The sequence below is a fragment of the Astatotilapia calliptera genome, chromosome 18 (assembly GCF_900246225.1).
Source record: "Astatotilapia calliptera chromosome 18, fAstCal1.2, whole genome shotgun sequence".
Lineage (NCBI taxonomy): Eukaryota > Metazoa > Chordata > Actinopteri > Cichliformes > Cichlidae > Astatotilapia > Astatotilapia calliptera.
In genome coordinates, this window is record NC_039319.1 from 35314929 (window position 1) to 35337137 (window position 22209).

Genomic DNA, 22209 nt, shown 5'->3' on the forward strand with positions numbered 1-22209 from the left:
GAGAGTGCATTGTACCATGATGTGCTTACAGTTAAGCATATTCCATATAAAGTAGTCTCACACATACACAAGCATGCATCATTACAACCAGTAACATGTGATTTAAGATGGTGCTGCATTGTATCTTATGTGATAAAAAGCAGGTTTGCTCAAAATGTCAGACTTTTTGTGGTGTAATAAAATAGCAAATCTGGAGCTCCACAGTGTGCCAGCTGTTAATTTGTTATCCATTCATCTTTGGCCCAGAACCTGCCCTAATTCTTGTGTGGATGTGTGTAGATTTTTGTAGTTATGCATATAAACTTACCTCAAATGTTAGCAAAATAGGCGTGTCACAGCTACCCATGTCAAATAAAAATGAAAGTCAGTTTCTGAGTTTGAAAAATTGAATGATGCAGTCAAAATAATGTCGTCCTCACAATGTGAAAACCTAAAAAGAAGAATATCTGCAAACATGAGGGTATTGTTCTAAAATGCATTTGTGAATAACAGTAGTGATAAATCTGAAGGTGGTAGAAGCTTTACTGACCACTTTGAACAGGTTTCTTCTCCGCCTGGAGAATGGATCTCAGTTCTGATAGTCTCATGGAGATACATATTAATATGGAGTATCTGTCAATAACATAATTTAGCAAGAAACATTTATCAGTAGAGTTTAAGTATCTTAAGTATCTGCAGGTGGAGCCGTCGTCCTGCTTAAACCATGTTTTGTTTTTTACTCTCCCAATAAGCTACGACATCTTTCATTAAAAATTGCTACTTTATTGCTACTAAATTATCCACACGTCAGGAGGAAATCTCAGCAGACTGCCACTCTCCAGGGCTAAAGTGTGTTTTAATCGATTGCCAAGGTAACATCCAAAAAAAGCAAAAATGCATCACTGTACATAGACACATGTAGCGCACACTAAAATGACAAGGTCTGCAATCAGTTTTATTATATACACAGATAGCTGTCCATATCTCTGATTTAAAATATCTATATATTCATTTTACCAGCTGCTTTTATTACCCACACAGGATAAGAATATTACCCAAAGCATTGGCAGAGCTCTTCTACTGTTCAGAGAGGCAGATATCAAGTTCCCTGTGGAGCTTTTCATTCTTTGCAGCGTTGAATGACGTGTTTTCTACGATGTATATGTGTGTGCTCCAAAGCCATGGTCGAAGGACAGCATATTCAGAAGAAATTGTGCGTTTTGTCATGATGCAGCCATGGTTTATTGTGATGATGATTCATTTATGTCTAATGTACAATTTGGTGTCTTAATGTGTGATGAAAAAACTAAGAAATAAAAGTCATCTGCAAGCCATAATGTGGTCTGCTTTTCCATCTCTATTGTGGAATACAAATACAAATACTGCTACCAATACAAAGCAAGAACGATCAGATGACCCCTGTGAGTCAGCACTTGTGCAATGGTGGGAAAAAGGAACTCCCTTTTTAACAGGAGGAAACCTCCAGAAAGACCGGGCTCTGGGAAGGGCAGTCATGAGCCAGCACCAGTTGTGGGGTAAAGAGGTGCGTAGTGAAAGGATAAGATTGGATTGATAAAGAATTTGGAGAAGATGTTTTATTAATTGTGCTTTGTAAGAAAGAATTGTTTCATGTTTGTAACATTTTTACCTTCAGATATTCATAAATCAAAGACTATGTGTCACAATTATCCTCTTTTTTCCTGTTCTGAGGCAATTCACAGACAATTTCAAAGACAAGGATGGAGCGCTTCTGTTCAGCCAGGCAGGGAGCCAGTTCTGCTGTAGCGCCTTTGAATCTGGCCTCAATGTTACATAGTGAGAGCTGAAAAAAGGATCTGTAACTGCATCTACTGACACATGGCTCCAGCATAGGAAGCGCTGGATTCCTGGTGCTGGGGCAGGCCAGCTGGGCCCAAGACCAGTCTTTGTTTACTGGAAATGAGTACAATGGATTCAGGAAGGCCCACCAGCAGTGGCTGTTGGAAGAAGTATGAAATTGATGTTTCTGCTACATTTGGGATCTGAGTGATCGATGAAAACAACAAGATGAGATAAAAGTAGTAAAGTAATCTTCAGCTTTTATTTAACACTATTTATATACAAATAGAATAATCCATGGACCTTTTGTCTCCCCCCACTCGTGAGAAAATAGCTGCTAAATAATCCACTGTGTTCACTAACCACCAGTGGTGATTTATAAGACCTGGACATTCAAATTTGAAACATAATGGGTCAAAAAGAAGAAAAAGGCAAAAGATTTGGCTCAGACACACAAATATGTTGGAAAGTCTTCCTAAGTAACCCCTGACAAAACAGCACATCAAGCTGATGCAGATATGACATCAAAACGAACTTGAAACAGCTTCAATTACCAGCTGTTCGTCCATCTTCTTCTACTTAACCATTTCAGGGTCACAGTGGGCAAGAGCCTAACCAAGGTGTAAGGTTTTGCAAGGAGAAATGAGAGACAGACAACTATTCACACGTATGGGCAATTTAGATTCACCAAACTTAACCCCAATAACTGCATGTCTTTAAACTGTGGAAGGAAGCCAGAGTACCCAGAGAGAACCCACGCAGACATGACGTGAAAGGACAGGCTCCAGCCAGATGCTGGATTTAAACCCAGGTGCTAACCACCCAACCACTGTGCTGCACATTTACCAAAATATTTGTCAAACTGTTTGCTTTTTCTATAATCTTGAACCATTTAAACGTTTTTTACAAATGAAAATTACAGATAAACTGTGATTGTGACTTAATGATATATTTCAGTTACTTTAGAAAAAGAAATGTTGTTTAATGAAAATTACTCTACAGCCAATGAGCTCCATGCAAACGCATGGGTTGGACGCAGGTTCCGCCAGAAGACAAGCTAATAAATGATGCCGTACTTCAGGCATGAACATTCTAATAATCCAGTCATTTAGACACAAATCACGACTTTGCTGTAGCAGACTGGTTTTGGTTACTGTTTTCCTGATGTACCCAATGATCACACAAATGAAAGGACAAACACTGGTGAATGTGAAAGACCAAATTCTTGATGAAGTCTTTCACTTTCAGTGTCAACTAAATAAAGAACTTGAATATGAAATACAGAAATAATACCCATAATACAGTGTAAACTTGGTTTCAGAGAGCAAACTTAACCCAAGCACTTTACACTGGTGCTGATGACTGAGACGTTTGCAGAGTTTTGTTTCTCTGGCGACAGCAGAGGACGGTCACCGTGACGATGACGATGAGGACTGTTAACATGATGAAGCCTACACCAACCCATGCTCCAACACTCAAATCTGCAGAAAGAACGAGGGTCACTGTTAAATAGACTGGTTCTACCTGAGCACTCAAAGTGCTTTATACAACATGCCTCATTCACACACAGACACACACACACACACACACACACACACACACAGAGAGAGAGAGAGAGAGAGAGAGAGGGGGAGATCATTACAGTTTTTTACAGACGCTAGGTCACATGTCCCAATACTTAGGTCACTTTTGCAAAACTCTTCACACAATCCTCCTAACTGACCCTCAGCCTGGCAAAGCAGTTCATTTCACATTCAAAATGCACTACAACTACCAAAACACTTCATTCACTAGCAAAGGTTGACAGCCGACAAACACACTTTGTCATCCACAAAACAATGACCTGAAAAACACTAACAACATGTAGCATTACACAGCGTTTTCTTGTGTGAAACAAGGACACATCTCTGTTTATAATTTCAATATATGTTACTGGAATGAATCAGACATCATGCAGAATTCGTTACAGTTTTTTACAGACGCTAGGACACATTTCCCAATACTTAGGTCACGTTTGCAAAACTCCTCACACAGTGAGCACAACAGAAGTCTATGTGGGCTAAACTGAGGACCAGTTATCATTGTCTTGGCTCAAAATGCATTCAATGACTACATCTCTCAAATTTCATGAATCATCTTCTCACTCAGACACAACAACTGCCAAAAAGCTTTGTACGGACAGGACATTTTGCATGTGCTTACATACTGTTTTCAAAACTGTTACAGTTTTTTCTGAATGCTTAAACCCTAACTGTGATTCCTGTAGCACAATCTCTAAAACTATTCAGACTTATAGCAAAACCACTCACTGAGTTTACAAAACTAAAAGCACAAAAACTGCTTTGCACTCAGTTTGCAATTTTGTAACACACACTTTGCAAAACTGTAGGCACAATTCACTGCACAACACTCAATTACCAAATTTCCAACACACTCCTAGCAAAAGCATACACATGTATGGCTATCATTAACACTAATCTGCCAACTGTCTGGCACACTTTCACATGTGAAAACTTTTTTAGATAATTAGTTCACTTTGCAATCAGCCTAAGCACTATAATACAGGTAAGCTGTGTGTGCGGAGTACAATGGAGGGAGCAGAAAGAGTGAGAAGTAGAGGAGGCCGAGGAAGAGGACGTGGAGGTGAAGAAGTAGGATGAAGAGGACGACAAGGAGGAGCAAGAGGAAGACGAGGAGGGGGGATAGGAAGATGAGGAGGGGGGAGAGGCAGATGAGGAGGGGGGATAGGAAGATGAGGAGGGGGGAGAGGCAGATGAGGAGGGGGGAGAGGAAGGGTAAGAAGAGTAAGAAAGAGAATTGCTGATGACATCAGAGCTACAATAGTGGACCATGTAATCAACCGTGGAATGACCCTGAGGGAAGCTGGCCAACGGGTCCAGCCTAACTCGAGCCGCTACACTGTAGCAAGCATCATAAGGACATCTTGAAATGAGAATCGGTGAGTACAGTCACTTTGCACAAAGATTTGTAGCACTGCCATATGCCAATGAGAAACACACCAAATATAAAAATAAAAATAAAATAAAAATACATAAATATAAATACATGATGTCTGATTCATTCCAGTAACATATATTGAAATTATAAACAGAGATGTGTCCTTGTTTTACACAGGAAAACGCTGTGTAATGCTACATGTTGTTAGTGTTTTTTAGGTCATTGTTTTGTGGGTGACAAAGTGTGTTTGTCGGCTGTCAACCTTTGCTAGTGTTCTGGAAGAATGAGTTTATTTGAGACCTGAATGAAGTGTTTTGGTAGTTGTAGTGCATTTTGAATGTGAAATGAACTGCTTTGCCAGGCTGAGGGTCAGTTAGGAGAAATGTGTGAAGAGTTTTGCAAAAGTGACCTAAGTATTGAGAAATGTGTCCTAGCGTCTGTAAAAAACTGTAATATTTGTTTATGTGTTTTTATTTTTTTGCACTAAGTAATCCCAAAATACAAGAATTTGTATACACACCATCCACTGATGCACATACAATAGTAATGCTAATCTACTCGGTCTCCTCCATTTGGCCACAGGTTCTCATCCACATCACATCTTATGTCATCTAGGGCAACACACCTAGGAAAGAATCTTCTGGCTGCCAGAATTGAAGGAGTTGAAAAATTGAAGGAGTAACACCTGTGTAGAGGTTCATCTACAATGAGAATCAGCTGTGGCTGGTTAAACTGCATTTTTAGATTTAGAACATGTTTCAATAAAATATTGCTGTTGGATTTTGCTGTCTTATTCAGTTTTGCATTGTGTTATTGTTTTGGCCATAAGTTTAACAGTTTTGAAAACAGTATGTAAGCACATGCAAAATGTCCTGTCCGTACAAAGATTTTTGGCAGTTGTTGTGTCTGAGTGAGAAGATAATTCATGAAATTTGAGAGATGTAGTCATTGAATGCATTTTGTGCCAAAACAATGATAACTGGTCCTCAGTTTAGCCCACATAGACTTCTGTTGTGCTCACTGTGTGAGGAGTTTTGCAAACGTGACCTAAGTATTGGGAAATGTGTCCTAGCGTCTGTAAAAAACTGTAAATCACATCCTGTCAGCCAGTCCCTTATGTCTGAGAAAGTTGTCACAGTGGATGACTCCACATATTTGGCACAGATGTTCAGTGCCCTCCTATTTATACAGCACTCGGAGTACACTAGCTTATGACCCACTGAGGCTGGGTGTGCCTCCTCCTAATCGTGAGCTGTTGATTTTTCACATAAGGCTCCAAGTGTTAACCACGATACTATGAAGCCAATGGAATCAAATCAAATCTGACAAAATACCAAATTAAGGTGTCTTAATTTCCAGCAGGGGGCAGCACTCTCCCTCTAATGCTGATATACACTGGTTGTTTATTACTCTGGTCTTGAGTACTTAAAGAGGAAGAAGCTGCAATTGAAACAACTAATAACAAATTTCAGTATGTATTCACCAAAGCTGAAATAGTTTACAGAGTTGCATGTAGAATATGTGTACCTTGCAGATTGTCCTGGGAACTTTCTGTGCACTGCTGCATGCTCCAGGATCCCTGCTGAGTGGCTTTGGGTCTGGATCTGATGAACGTTGCCACCATGAAGCAGTAACTCTCTCCTTTATCCAGCCCCGGTATCACTTTCATACTTGAGTTTGATATCTCATCTCTCTAAGGGGTAACAGCAGGACAGATTACTGTCATTCATCTGTAAACATTTAACCAACTAACCAAGCAGACATTTGGATGTTTGGGTCAAGTCTTCATTTGACTGATCGTAAGACCAGGCCCAGCAGAAAACAGCTAGCCTACACACACAAATGCCACATTGTTGTTCTTTATTTCAAATTCTTAGAGCTGCAGTTCTGGATTTTTAGAAGATGTCCAATTACATTGGTAATACTGACCAGTGTTGAATGAAACTAGCCATAGGCCCTAAATCTAAAGGCCCAGATGAACTTGTTACTAACTAACTAACTAACTAACTAACCCACCCACTGTGTGGGTGCCTATAGAATGGGCTGACCACACTAAGCAGAGAGGGACCCATAGTAAGGCCCATTGCTAGCCCATATTCTTCGTGTGAGCAAGCCTAACGTGGAGCACTAACAGAATTACATGAAAAAGGTGTAATTTTTTCAGTTTAACAACATAATTTGCAGCTCATTTCACTTTTAGCGTTAACATCAGATTACCTTTCCTGTGCTTCCAGACTTGTAGTAGCGGATCTTATAATTAAGATCTTTTTTGAAAATGTCTCTGATGCTGAGCTGCTTCCCACGATCATAAATGGAGGTTAAAGGATCAGTGATGTTCACTATTACTCTTCTGTCATCCAATGGCGCCACAGTGAAACTCACAGCACTGATGTTACCTGGGGACAGGACCAACCAACAGTTATGCTGAGACTGCCTGCAAAGGTTTATTCATGCGCTAAAAGTCAGTTCAGTTAGTTTACAACATCATTACTAGAGCGAGTGAGTTTTTGAGTGGATGGGTGCTCTACTAAACATTATGCAGAATGCCTGATTGGTGCAGGTATGGTAGCCTTGACATTATGGGCTCAGCCACAACAGGGATCAGGATGCATGGATGACCTGATCAGGTCCAGGCTTTGATTGACATTAAGCTGTGAAGGCTAAGGGTGTGTGTGTGTGTGTGTGTGTGTGTGTGTGTGTGTGTGTGTGTGTGTGTGTGTGTGTGTGTGTGTGTGTGTGTGTGTGTGTGTGTGTCATATATAACCTACTCTCTCTATAGGGATTGAACCTGGAAGATTGAGTGTGAGGGAGTTCATAGTCCATGTCCATGATTTCTGTTTGAACATCAGCAAAGTAGGCCCTGTGAAATAGGGACACAAAGAATACATATGCTTTGGAGGCACATTCATCTGCACTTATATAACACATTACGAGTCAAACGTTTGGACACACCTTCTCATTTAGTCATTTTTCTTTATTTTCATGACTATTTACATTGTAGATTCTCACTGAAGGCATCAAAACTATGAATGAACACATATAGAGTTATGTAGTAAACAACAAAGTGTGAAACAACTCAAAAAATGTATTTTAAATTCTTCAAAGTAGCCGCCCTTTGCCTTGATTACTGCTTCGCACACGCTTGTCATTCTGTCGATGAGCTTCGTAAGGTCGTCACCTGAAATGGTTTTCCAACAGGCTTGAAGGAGGAGATGATGAGAACTTGTTGACCTCATTCTGCCAACCTGATTTCTGCACAACACAACTGATGGTCCCAATCCCATAAAAACGGCAAGAAATTCCACAAATTACTCCTGACAAGTCACACCTGTGAAGCGAAACCATTTCAGGCGACTACATCATGAAGCTCACCGAGAGAAGGCCGAGGGTTTGCAGCTCTGTCAACAAAGCAAAAGGGTATTTATCAATGTTTTTTTTCTTGCTACATAATTCCATATATGTTGCTTCATATGATTTAATGTCTTCAATTTGTAAAGTAAAGATAAAGAAAAACAATTAAATGAGAAGGTGTGTCCAAACGTTTGACTGGTAGTGTACATATAACTTTTCTTGAGTAAAATCACAGAGCACAAATATTGCTGACAATAAGAAAAAAATCAAAAGTAAAAGTATAAAGTAAGCTCGATGTAAACCTACCAGATGTGTTTAAGGGTGATGGAAGTGTTCTTACCTATCCGAGGCCTTGAGGGACTGAGTCAGGTCACATTCTGATGCTGATATTTGGATACAATTAGGACTTTCTTCCCAGTCAGCATCTTCACTGCAAGTCACACGGCAGTTACTGACATGCGCTTATGAAAACAGTTTTTAAAACTCAATGGAAATGTTCCGCTTGACATGTCTGGATTGTGTTGTTTTTTGGCAAGCAAATATTTCCTCCTGTACACATAGTCATGATATATGCAAGCAATACATCGAGGTTAATTCACTTTTTCAGTTATTTATTTGAATCACTCTATCACTGTGACTGCCTGCCTGTAGGTGTGAACTCTTTCTTTAGGTTCTAGGTGTTCTTCCTCGATGACAGATGCAGGACACTTGAAATATTTAGTCTTCCCAGCTCATGGGGCTCTCTGGCTCTCCCTCGCCACCTTGACTTCCCATTGAACCCCATGAGTTGTATGATCTTGTTAAAGATGTTCATTAGAAACTAACATAGTGTTGTGTCAGTTTAGGACCAAAGCTGGGAAGGCTCGTAAAGAATTGACCAGGTAATCCACGGGACAACTGCTGCCTAAGCGGAAACCGTTAGCTGCCCCACATGTGTCAGGAGTATTGGAACGGCTGAGACGCATTTTCTCTCAAACTTAAATGTGCTGTGGGCCACTGCGGGCACTGTCATCTCATTGGAGGGCCACTTTAGTGTTCAAGTAGTACAAAAAACCCAAACAAACAAGAAAACACTCACAAACATTTCCATTTTTTTTTAAATTTCAAATATTGTATAACAAGGTAAAACTGCAAATGTTTTCCCCTCACTCTTAACTAACCGAAGCCTTTCATTGAACTACCAAATAGACACACTGGTACTCTCTCTCTCTTGCGTTATATTTCTTCATGTCAATATATGGGCCAGAAGTAGGGGTGACGTGGGCCACAAGTGGCTCTATGGCTTTCAAACCCCAAAACATACTGCGCCAACAATTGGTCCGCCCCAACGATCTGGTCCCACAGCTCAAACAGAGTAATCTAGTGTTCACCAAACCTGTTCAAAGGGCCACAGGCCCAGAAGCAACCTCCGACGGGCCCTGCCTGCGGCAGAAACGCAGAGTAAAACAAATAAACCACACAGCTGGCGAGATAATCTTTGAGAAGATTTCAGCTTTTTTTGAGGACAGTGGTAATGAAGCATGTCTGTATGCTTGTAAATGGGCTGGTTCTTATATAGCACTTTTCCACTCTCACTGAGCACTCAAAGCGCTTTACACAACTTGTGCATTCACCCAGTCACACAAGCACTTTATCTAAGGTTTTAGTGCTTGTATCACTCCGATGGATGCATCGGAGGGCAACATGGGGTTAATATCTTGCCCCAGGATATTTGGTATGTAGACTGGAGGAGCCTGGGATCGAACCACCACCCTTCTGGTGAGTAGATCATCATGGCTTCATCCATGGCAGGAAAAGTGAGTGGTTTGGCTGCTGCACCTCAAACCTTTATTGCATTGTGCAGCAGATGGTGTTGTGCGCAAAACTAAGCACAGAGCTCAAAACAACAATGGACAGTGTGATGGCTACAATTGATTAAAGCCTCCAGCACTGCTTATTCCACATGCTGCTCTCAGAAATGTCTGCTGAGCACCATGACCTGTTATTGCACAATGATGTCAGGTGGCTGTCCAAAGGCAGTGCACTGGAGTATTTCTGTGATCTCAAAGAGGAGAGCACAACTTTCCTCTGCAACAGCAGGCAAAAAAACAGCAGAAACACATTTGAACTGCATGAGGACAACAGCTTCATGGCCAGTGTCTGCTTTCTGAGCGACATATTCAAAACATGAATGACCTCAATGTGGGACTACAAGGCAGAGGCAAAACTGACACTGAGCTTGTGGAACAGATGCGTGCACTCCAAGCCAAGCCGAACCTTTCACCACCGACTTGAGCACAGGCCGGTTGCTGCATTTTCCAGGGCTCTGCAAAAGCATCTCATCTGCGGCACAAGTCATGGATGTGATGACTGATTTCACTGCGAGGTTGAAAGAGAAGTTTTCTGGTCGATTGGATGGACTTGCTCTATGCACAAAGGTGATGAGTTTTGCCAGAGACCCATTTAGTGTTTTAACAGAAGGGCCAAACAAAACAAATGTCAGGTTACTGTAGACTTGTGTACTGTTGATTTAAAACAAACCTGCATTCCCTCAGTGTGCAGCAGTAAATGTTGTATTCATATGTGTTACTGCTATGGGTTTGTGCACTGATAGCTTTGATAGGATTGATTGTTCTTTTTAAATTCTGTTAAATGCACTTTAAGATGTGTCCGGGTCACATAAGTATGAACTTTATTTTGAAAGGGAATTGTCCAAATATTTTTTATTTTTTTTATTTCAAATGTGAATAAAAAAAAGTGTTGCTACTAGCGCAGGCTCTCTTCAGCTATAGCTAATTTATATGTTTTTTCATGTGCATGTGTGAAATGTCACAAGATTTAAAAGGGAAAAAATAATAAACAACTTTTTTTCAATACATTTGTGTTGGTTTGAAACTTATCGTGATCTGCTGCTGACTGGCTGCTAAACAATATCTGGCCCAGATATATTCCTTGGTTTTAAAATCTGGTCCAACTAACTTTATAGCCGTGGTGTACACTGTTGTGCCAGGAGGATTGCCGTGATTTACACACTGTGGGAAACCAAAAAACATCTGGATCCATTTCAGTTCGCATACCCGTCAAACTGCTTGACCGATAATGCATTTTCAACTGCCCTTCACTCAGCCCTCACACACCTGGACACGAGAGACTCATGTATCAGAATGCTGTTCATAGACTTCAGTTCAACATTCAACAGGATCATTCCACAGGAGCTCAGACGTGAACTGGATCAGCTGGGGATCAGCACCTCGCTCTGTAACTAGTTGCTGGATTTCCTGACAGGAAGAGGCGATCGTGGCTCAAGAGTTGGGTATTCATCTTGTAATCGGAAGATTGCGCCAGCTCGGACAGTCTCGGTCATTGTGTCCTTGGGCAAGACACTTTACCCTACTTGCCTACTGGTGTTGGCCAGAGGGGCCGATGGTGCAATATAGCAGCCTCGCTTCTGTCAGTCTGCCCCAGGGCAGCTGTGGCTACAACTGTAGCTGCCTCCACCAGTGTATGAATGCGAGAGTGAATGAATAGTGGCATTGTAAAGCGCTTCGAGGGTCTCAAAAGTGCTATATAAATGGAATCTATTATTATTATTATTATTATTATTATTATTATTATTATTAAGACAGCAGGCAGTACGGGTCAGCAGCAACACCTCCAGCATACATTGCTGTCAATGTACTCTGTAATCTGTAGTGGAATTTTAAAAGTAACCTTCCCAACACTGCTCCCCAAGGATGTGTTGAGCCCACTTCTCTTCACTCTGCTGACCCACGACTGCACATCATCACACAGCCTCTTCATCTAATTTGCAGACAACACAACTGTGGTAGGTCACATCAGCGACAACGATGAGACCTACTACCGGCGTTAAGTTACTAAAAGAGTTAATAGTGGTTTCCCTGAATGTGGAGAAGACTAAGGAGATCATCGTAGACTTCATGAGAGCTCACACCATGTATGCTCCACTAACCATCAATGGTGCTGCTGTGGAGAGGGCAAGCAGCACCAAGTTCCTGGGTGTGCACATCTCAGAAGGTCTCTCTTGGTCAAAGAAAACAGCCTCACTGGTCGTTTAAGCCCAACAACAACTCTACTTCCTCCACAAACTGAGGAGGAAGAGCCTCAAAATACCCGAAGTTTAAAGGCATCTTTGAGGTTCAAAATGTGTGTGTGTGTGTGTGTGTGTGTGTGTGTGTGTGTCTCACCGTGAGAACCTGACAGTGTATGTGTAGTCAGAGGACGTCACACTCCAGCGAAGATGTGTGGTGAAGTCCAGAGACACCCAGTGGACGTCTTGTGCTCTGGGGACTGAGTTCACATCTGTGAATAAAATAAAACATCGTCAGTATTTTCCAGTTTTCCATGACTCCTGCTTCCTGTTTTCGTTGGGTTTTTGTGTTTGTTTTTATTTTACAATAACTGAATTGAATGAAGGATCTTAATGAACCATTTATTTAAGCTGGAGAAAATGATGACAACTCCCTCAACATCTTCATACTCGTAATCAGAACCAAATTAAAGTCTGCGAGTCAGCAAAGGTGGGCACAGGTCCAAAATGAGAGTTTTACATAACAGAAAGTTATACATTTTATAAAATCATAAAGCGAATGCATCTGTTAAAAACTGTAGTGGAAGATTTTGTTTAGTTCAGCATATTTAGAAAATCCCCACATCTGTGCACCGTCATGGAATGGTTAATGAGTACTCCATTACTAATATGTTTTATTCACAGACGCCTTTCAAAACACTCAAGTTTACAATACAAGCAATTCAATTACAAGTCACAGTATGGATCAAATAAAAGTTGGAAGATGTCGTAGAATTAAAAGTCAGTACAACAGAGTTTTCAGACTGAGAGCGAATCAATATTTCAAACATGGTGGTGGGAGAGCTAAAGATGAGGGGCAAATCGGTTCAAGGCTCTGAAGCCCAGAGGGGGTCCGATGAGCAGATGGCATAATGACAATAAGCGAGAAGGAGGATCTCAGAGTACAGGAAGGAGAGGTGATGCGATGAATATCACATTATTACACAACGGTACGTGTTCCTACCAGACGAAGCTCAGTTTGTCACTGTTTAATTTAAGAAAATTAGCAAACAACCAATATTTAATTTTGCATAAGCAGTCAGTGAGAGCCAAACTTGATGGAAAGCTAGATGCCATCAGAGTAAGAATAAAAATGCAAAAGCAGTTTTCTTTCAAATGTGACCAGAAACCCACGGGACCATCCCACTGCTATTTTCTAAATATTCTAAATTTCTTTCAGATTCTCTGCAATATTTCAGAACATCTGTAATTGTTGGACATTTTACTGCATCATAATACCAAGCATGAAACTTTAAGTCCTGTGTAAGATGCTTAACTCTTCTGTCTGTGTTCTCTATCAGATGAAGTAGAGCCTGCTGTGTTGTAAGGACTAAACTTTGATATGTGATATGCTAAAACTGAAACGAGACATGACACTGGTGTCTAGGTAAAATGTCTAACACCAGTCGCCTCTGTCTGTCTGTCTGCCGATCATGTGCTGTGTGTTTTACCTGCAGTGGTTATGCCGAAGGCAGACAGAGAGAGTCCCAGCCAAAGCAGAGTTTTTACAGTTGCCATGTTAGTACCAGCGTGTCCTTTCTCTGTCCTGATCTGTCCTGATCTGTTAGCTGAAGAGAGCAGAAGGAGCTGAAAAGGATTGGTGCCGCTTCCGTTCAGCTGCACACACAAGGGTAATGGGGTGGGGTATGCTGATCCTTCCCACATGTTTGCCTCAACATTGGGGAATGGGGGAGGAGATGTTCTGAAACAATTTGCTCAATCCGAACTGTTTTCCTTCTTATTCATCCCCTTTACGACGTTTACAGGAATTGGACTGCGATCGTGCAGTGTGCAAACTTTTGCAAAAGAATGCTTATATTTACGTTTAACCTGTCTTATCATGAAGTTCTTCTTTGTGGAAAGGAATTCGCCTGCACCCCACGGTCTGTCTGTTCAATGGTGTTTTTGTGAGTGCACGCAGTTTGATGCCCTGTTGCCTTGACAACTAATAGGCTTTGTGTGAGTGGTTCAGTTTTACTAACTTCTAGGTTGCCGGGAAACTTGTTTCTTTCTAGTTTCACTCAGCAGCAATGCATACAAATACCACACAGTACAAAATAGGATGTATTATTACAATTTTTGCTCAGTCGCTTTGAAACATTTCCCAAAACACTTTTAAAGTTCTCAGCAGTGAAGACATATTTCCATAAACATGTGTGAAATACACTGCAGCTCACCCAGAGCCTCAGTTCATATTTTAAAGTCACATGTTTGTGTCAGTGAAAAGGTCACTGCCAACAAAATTAAAGGTTTAGAAATGTTGTAAGAATAATTTCTCATCTTCCAATTTCACAGTCAGGTCCAAAACATTTGCTACAGCATACTTGAGCTTGAAAAAACCTGTTAGGGATGACTGGATGTTATTGCAGCAAATACTTCTCCTCACTATGGAACAGGTGAAGAACCAGCAAGTACACATGATTCAGTCCACTGCAGTGAGATTTATGTGTTGGGCATTCAAAAAGCTCTTGATTCATCAAGACAGAAGGTTTCTTGGCAGGATGAAGGAGATCCTGCCAAGAAACATGAAATGTAGATTGTTCATTTGGTAGAAATGTTAATAATGTATATTATAATTCCAACAAAGCTTCATCTTGGAATATGACTGGCAGCTGTAAGTCTGACAAAATGTCAGCATATTTAAGTGCATATAAATGCATGGTTATCATTTGATGATATTTCATCTATAAAAACATGAATTATTTAATATTTTCGGAAACTTGGGAGAAACTAAGCTATTGAAGTAACCGTGAGGAAGAACTGAGGCTTTTAGTTAGTTAAAAAACTAAAAATAGATCACTTTGTTGTTCTAATGTCGGTTGTACAAATGCAACAAAAAACAAGACATTTATGAGAACTTTTACAGACTCTACCTTCCCTTTGCTCTCCATCCATTAGTCCCTTGGGTGAGCAGAGCAGGGAAAAATGCCAAGGAATGTGGCTGTGAAGAAAACAGTCAGCTCTTTTATATGCTTGTGGGAATTCATGCTTCCCATGATTTCACCTATTTCCGATCATCTAAAAGCCTCACTGGGAGCCAGTAACTATGTGGGAAAAGTTCAGCAGTCGCAGTCATTTCCATGAAACCTTCTGGTATCATGTAAGCACCAGAGTGACAAACGTTGGACCCTCCTCCACATGTACGCAGGAACACACACTTACTCCAAAAACCCACAAGCGTACAAAGTATTTGTCTTTTTTGGTTAGCTTCACTCCAGGATTGTTTTGTGCATTTCACTTTGTCAAGGAAACGATGATGATGTGGATTAAATACTGGAAACAGCTTTACGTGGTAAAGCGTGTGTCGTTTCTTCTAGGATTTCCTGCGTTAAAGTGTCGGAGCATCTGCTTTGCTTCTTCTCAGCACTGGTTAATAAACAAAGCATTGCTGTAAACAATGAGAGCCCGGACACATGTTTCTGATCACTGCAGCACCAACACCAGCGCACACATGCAACACGAAATCAGTGTGATGGTGCAGCCAGTCTTGTAAAATTCACTGCTCAACAACCAAGTCAGTGTTTACATCAAGTAAACATAGTGACAGGTCCAAAAGTAGTTGTTTTTCCTTTTTTAAGTGCAGTTTAACAGTAAATGAAGGGTTTAACAAAAGTATTGCATTAACCTTTAAAGAATGAAAACCATTTCTATGCGCAGTTCTCCATTTTCAGAGGCTAAAATGCACCATTAACTGGAAAGTATTTTCCTGGTGTGGTGAGGCCTGCTTCCTCATTACTTCATAACAAATAAAGCAAACACAACATATGCAGTTGATTCCAACTCTGGAATTTGCATCTGGTAACTTTTAAGGCTTTTAATTCTCAATGAGGCCCAGCGAAGACGAAGAGGCCGAAAACCCCAAACAAACTATCAGACAGAGCAAAACCTCTACGTACATACGCACATTGTTAAACGAAGGAATACTTTGGTAAACACAGCAACACTGTCTCTGGTGGGCTCTACAGCCCACAACATACAGTGAGCTCTCAGTCTATTCAATGCAGATTTTGTAAACAGAAAACTACTGTAGAAAAGTGTCTCCAAAGCCTGCCTGCGTAGTCGCAGTGATGCTGTTCTTCTCTTTTTAGAATAATAAATATCCACCCAAGCAAACTCTGAAAATCACCACTAATCCCTTCTGTGCTGTGCTCAGCCAAGTGCTGTCCCGAGAGCTTTAAGTGGTGCCTTAGACTTAATTTGTAGACATAAGACAGAAAGGCTTGACTAACAAAGTGTAATATTTCAGCAGCGTCCTCCCTATGCTGGAATGTTGAAATCTAATGAGTGATAGTCATGTAAGGAATGCCAGTTTCACGGAAGGAGTCAGCATGGTGTTCACAAGGTTGCAAGGAAATTTATTGACTCACCCGGTCACTCTGACACATCTCACTCAAGTACCTGACTCACATCGTAGCAGTGTACATGTCTGCCTGTGCTGTTTGTTCACACCAGGCTGCTTTACGTAGAGTGAACATTCAGGCCTCCTGCTTTGCTGTGTGGAGTCACACAGCTATGATCTCGCAGTCCTAAAATGCCTGTCAGCTGCAACATTCAAATCCCAGCTGGTGTCTTTCTGTTTTCAAAACACGTGTACTCGTTAAATCCATGGAAAATTTGAAATAAAAGGGACAATAAATACAGCACAGTGATGAGTTTATCTCTTAACACTGGGACTGTGTCAAATTAACCAGCATGTTAGCTGCTGCTGCTGCTGCTGCTTCATCAACAGTAGAACCAGCAGTGTTGGGCAAGTTGTTTGGAAAAGTAATTAATTATAGATACTAATTACTTCTTCTTCAAAAAAGTAACTGAGTTAATAACTAAATTACAAGATTCTAAAAGTAATTAATTACTAGGAAAAGTAACTATTGTGCTACTTAAAAAAGTTGTTTAACCCTCTGGGGTCCAGGTCATAATTGCTCATTTTTAACTACTTCTGATGTTTCCTCTACATTTCACCTTTAAAACGATTTTCTTTGCCTTGTTTCGTATTGTGGCGGACCACCAGGTGGCTCCACTCACACCCAAGTTGAAGGGAAGTGCTGGGGTGGAGATTTTGGCGCTTACTATATGTGAAGTTCTGAGAGTCAGTTAATAAAGTTGGAGTGAGACACTGAGACCTCTCCTGTCGTTATTACATACCTCCACAGTATCATCCTTTTCAGCACTACCTCACGTGTCTGAATTTACAGTCATGTTTTCATTTTGACTACAGTATTAACACAACTGATCTAAAATCAGACAAAAAACATAAAATCCAAGTAGAAAAAGTTATTTTTACTGTAACAACCACAAACATGTTTAATGAATCGTATTTCATAACTTTAAATGTAAATATAGTTTGTAAATTTTAAAATCCTGTCACGGTCACCGAGGCAGACCGTGGGGAAGTGGGGAAGGACCCAAACGCTGGACTCTGTGCAGTGAACAGTTTATTTACAGTGCAGAAAAGGACAATAAATCCACATGTGCTCCCTTGACTTCCGTGTCGTGTCTTCTCCCAGAAATCAGTGTCTTTGCACTCCCTGTGCTCGGTGCCCTCCTGTTTCCACGCTCCTCATGGAGTCTTCGCTCCCCCGACGAGCCTCATCAGCAGCAGGTGAGTGGCATGGTCTTCAGGTGTGGCCAGCTCTCCTGCAAGGCCACACCCACCAGGCCTACGGGTGCCTGTCACCCAGCCTACAGGAAACAGCCACACCTGCAGACACACACGCACACATGCCTGCGTATACATACAAATGTGGAACACAGAATGGCAGCACAGTGCAGCAAAAATACAAATAATAATAATAATAACAATAATAATGAGAGTCCACACTGCTCAAGGACCCTGGGTCACTCACACCCACCTGACCTACAGGTCAGTGGCCACTCTTTCAGTGATGAGGATATGCACATCCTGGACAGGGAGGAACGCTGGTTTGAGCAGGAAGTCAAGGAGGCCATTTACATGAAAAGGGAAAGGCCACCTTTAATTTGAGGAGGGGGGCTAAGGGTACATCTGTCACCATCTTACAATACTGTGATTGTAGCTATTCCCCAACTCTCTGTGAATGGCACTCATAGTCATTGATCAATGGTCTCTGATCAGTGGTTTTTGATTAATGGTTATGACAAGTTGCATGTTGGTGATCAAGAAACTGATCTCACAGTCCATTGTTCGCTAGTGGTGCTAGTTTGTGCAACTTTTATTGGGCGAAGCAGGGCTTTGTGCAAGGGCGCTGCTAGGATCATCTCAGTGGAAGGGGTTACATGAAGAGGACATGGAAGCTATGGAAACATGGAACCTGTGATGCCCAACTTCTAGACTAACTGCAAAACAACTAGTAACTCAGTGTTCCACCATTTAGAAGGCGCATCTGCTATCACAAGTGGAGCTCAATGAGGTACAACACAAATGCTATGGCAAGGGGCAGTCATCAGGTCAGGGGGGTGATATCATCATCCACACCCAAGATAGGGTACCTTAAACACAATTGTTCATATAAATCCTCTGAGGATCTACTAGATGATGTGAATGCGGCTCTACGGACAATACCTACCGCCACCATTACCGAGACTAACAAGTGGGGCTGAGTATCATCACTGATTTCTAGAATCAATCGATTCCAGTTCACAAGGTCCCGAATCGATTCAATCCACGAATGGATTCGATTCAATTCGATTTGAATTTGGGAAATTTTGCCTCAGACAGTCAGAAATATTATAATTCTAAACAGAATGTCTGTGAAGGTTCTCAGTCATCCAGGTCATCGTAGTCAAAGGAGCTTGCAAAGAAAAGCGTCTGGACTTCTTTAAGTTGCAACTTAAAGAAGTCCAGACGCTTTTCATCCACAAGCTCCTTTGACTATAATTCTAAACACTTATCCATATTTTTATATCTATAAAAAGACAGCTGACACTTGTGAGCCTTTATCAAAGGTGTGAGCATCACAGCAGATGCCTTTGTGTCAAAGTAACTGAGGATAAAACACAGAACAACATGGACATTTTCGTGGCCTGGCTTTTTATAGCAGATAACCTTCAAAATATTGTGCAATAGAACAAAAACGAAAGAAAACCATGAATCATCATATGAACGTTACCTGATGCTGCTGAAGTGAAGCAGAACAAAGTTACAGAGCTGAGCGTTTTGCAATTTTGCATAATTTTAAAAAGTTTACATTTGTTCAGTATTGACCAACAGAAATGAGACTTTCTTTTTGGAAGTCAGTAAAAAAACAAAAAACAAACTGTGGCCGACAGCACTGTAAACAACGGTAGACAGGTGCATAATAAGCAAGCGAATAATGCAGAAAACAGAGATTTTTGGATGGGAAACCTATTCCTGAGAGAGGGAGACAGAAAGCTCTGCATGAAGTGTGATTTTATCGTGGTGGAAGCAGAACAGCAAAAGTCAGAAGGAATTCATGACGATGTTTACGTGAAGCGAAATGTGAAGCGTCGTTTGGCTTCTTTTGTTGATGGTTCAGTCAATATTGGCGAGAGATAAAACCTGCAGCTTCAGAATCAGCGCAAAAAAAGACATAAACACAAAGAGTGGACCCACCGACGCATTAAAAATCAGTGAGCTGTCGCCTTTCTCATGGACATGGCGTCGGGGCGACAGCTCACTGATTTTAACTACTATCATTTTACACCTCGGAGTTACATTAAAAGATTGTGACTCTACTTAGAGCAAAATTAACTCTACTTTTGCAAGAAGACTATTAACACCAAAACATTTAATGCTTTTGAATTGCTGTGAAGTTACTGATGGTGTACTTTGTGGTAACTGAGACACGCCAGGACCACAGACTCGGTGTTGGATCCATTTTATTTATTCTGGCTGCAGCTCTCGGCTGTCAGCCGCACATCACACCACAAAACTACTTGCAACTCTTACCCAAACCCTGATTCTCCATGTTTTAACATGGGGGGCATGATTGCAGATGCCGTGCAGTTGCGTTCGCATGGCACCACAGACTACGCCCCACCACATACTTAAACTTACTTAAAATGCAATCTGTGTCTCCTTCCCTGTAAAATAACATGGCCATTTTCCAGAAAACAAGCAATATTTATACATTTTACATCGTATGAGGCATAGGCTGCATTCATGGAGTCACTTAAACATACACAACATCAAGGTATTTTACAGAGAAAGAAACACTAAGACAGATTTCTGAAAACTGACTTTGTGTGAAGCTGTTCCTCCAGCACAGAGAGCTGCAAAAGCCCTCAGGAAAATCTAACTCTCCAGTCACAGACAAAAACCAAAAACTCGAGCAGGCCCCTGGAAAATGCTGTCTGGGTTGATATTGGATGTTGCTGCTGATGTCAGCAGAGTGCTTCTGACTCATGTGGACAGTGACTGTGGAGAGCTGCCCTGGCAAACTGAAAAGAGACGTAAAATGAAAAAACCCAAACAGGATTTCCATAAAGGCCATTTTGGAATCAGTAATCAAATATTGATCACAAATATACGGAAAATTATTGATTTATCTTTCAGTTAAATATGAATGTGTTCCTTAACTGTGAGGAGTTAAGATGCGGTTTGATTTACATCTTTCATGTACCCAGCACGTTTGTCATGGCCTCCAGCTAAATATTGGTGTAATCTCAGGGGAAATAGCTTATTGTAGGGATTCTGTGAGAAAGATTGCTAGCTCTAATATTAATAGCACAAAATCCAAGGACAGACCGACAGCTCGGATTTCTAGAACAATTTTAAAAAAAAAACATTCGTTTTCTTCTGCCCATTCAATTCAGGGTCACAATGGGTTCCAGTCTGTGGCAGGACTTACAGTGAGACAGACATTAGAGTAGCAAGTCTGTTTAAAACGACTGCAAGCTGGCTGCAACTATGACCATGTGTCTCTGTGCCCACGGTCCACTTCTCAGGAACCTGCAGTTCATTTTTAGTCTACTTTAAACAGACCTCACAAAGTCCAGTATTTTGAATTGATTATGGTACCTTTGGTCATACATCTCCTCACCACCTTCATTTTAACAATTCTAAATGAGACTTGAGTATTTTTCCCACACCTAAATAAAAAATACTGATATTTACAGATAACACATTCAGCTGATCCAGCCTGACTCCAACCTGATTAGAAAAGGTTCAGCGCAGACAGACAGGCATTGTTTAAAGTCAAGGACAGCAAATGTTTGTACAGTATTTCCCAGACAGTGTTTGCATGATGTTTGATGTGACGTTTGATGTCATGAAGTTTCTAACTAATGCTCCGGCAGCAGTTAAGAGGGTCATTAAAGCTGCATCCTGAGGTTTGTTGATGATCTGTCCGGCTGATTAAAGGAGCCAGATTTCTTTCAGACAGGTAGAATTTTATTTTACACTGACCCTGAGTCAGTATGAGTAACCTATACACCGAAACTTTAAGCCAGCACCATAAAGACGGTAAAGCACGTGATAATAACACTCCTGGTAACCACATTAACATTACTGACACTCGCTGACTTATTATAGTCCCTATAAATGCTCTCCATTGCAATGGTCTTACCTGTAAACACTGCCATGTCCACCAGAATCTATCAATCAATCAATCAATCTTTATTTATAAAGCACTTTTCATACAGAAAAAATGTAGCACAAAGTGCTTTACATAGTTAAAAGCAGCCCACCCCACCCTCCAACTCACTCCCCACACTCTCAATACACATATATCCCCCCCCCCCCCCCCCCCCCCCACACACACACACACACACACATACACACACGCGCACACTTAAAGAGTAAAAATTGGGCTGGGCTCGCATGAGCCAAGTGAGGAAACACTATAACAGAGAGCCGTCTGCACCGGGAGCCGGTCACAGACCGCAGCCTCCAGGCTGGGCACACAGCAGGAGGGAGGCAAAGGAGCCCCCCAGCCAGGCTGAGAGGACCCCCAGAGACCCAGCAGCCACGGTCAATAACAGCCCCGGTGCAGAGAGCGCCCTCTGAGGAAACACTGGAGATATGACGCAATACGATGTATACAGGGTAAAATGATAAAATAAATAAGAACAGGATACAATATAAATATAAATAAAGTAAG

General features: G+C 41.2%; 1 protein-coding gene across 1 annotated transcript; it reads right to left on the reverse strand.

Moving 5' to 3' along the window:
- Nucleotides 1-2511: 2511 nt before the first annotated feature.
- LOC113011112 (tissue factor-like) lies at nucleotides 2512-13991 on the reverse strand. The gene is made up of 7 exons (XM_026150495.1): nucleotides 13624-13991; nucleotides 12291-12405; nucleotides 8447-8536; nucleotides 7524-7615; nucleotides 6973-7151; nucleotides 6283-6448; nucleotides 2512-3278 (listed from the first exon to the last, which is right to left on the reverse strand). The coding sequence occupies exons 1-7, from the start codon at nucleotides 13835-13837 to the stop codon at nucleotides 3142-3144; spliced, it is 993 nt and encodes a 330-aa protein (XP_026006280.1). The 5' UTR covers nucleotides 13838-13991; the 3' UTR covers nucleotides 2512-3141.
- Nucleotides 13992-22209: the final 8218 nt, after the last annotated feature.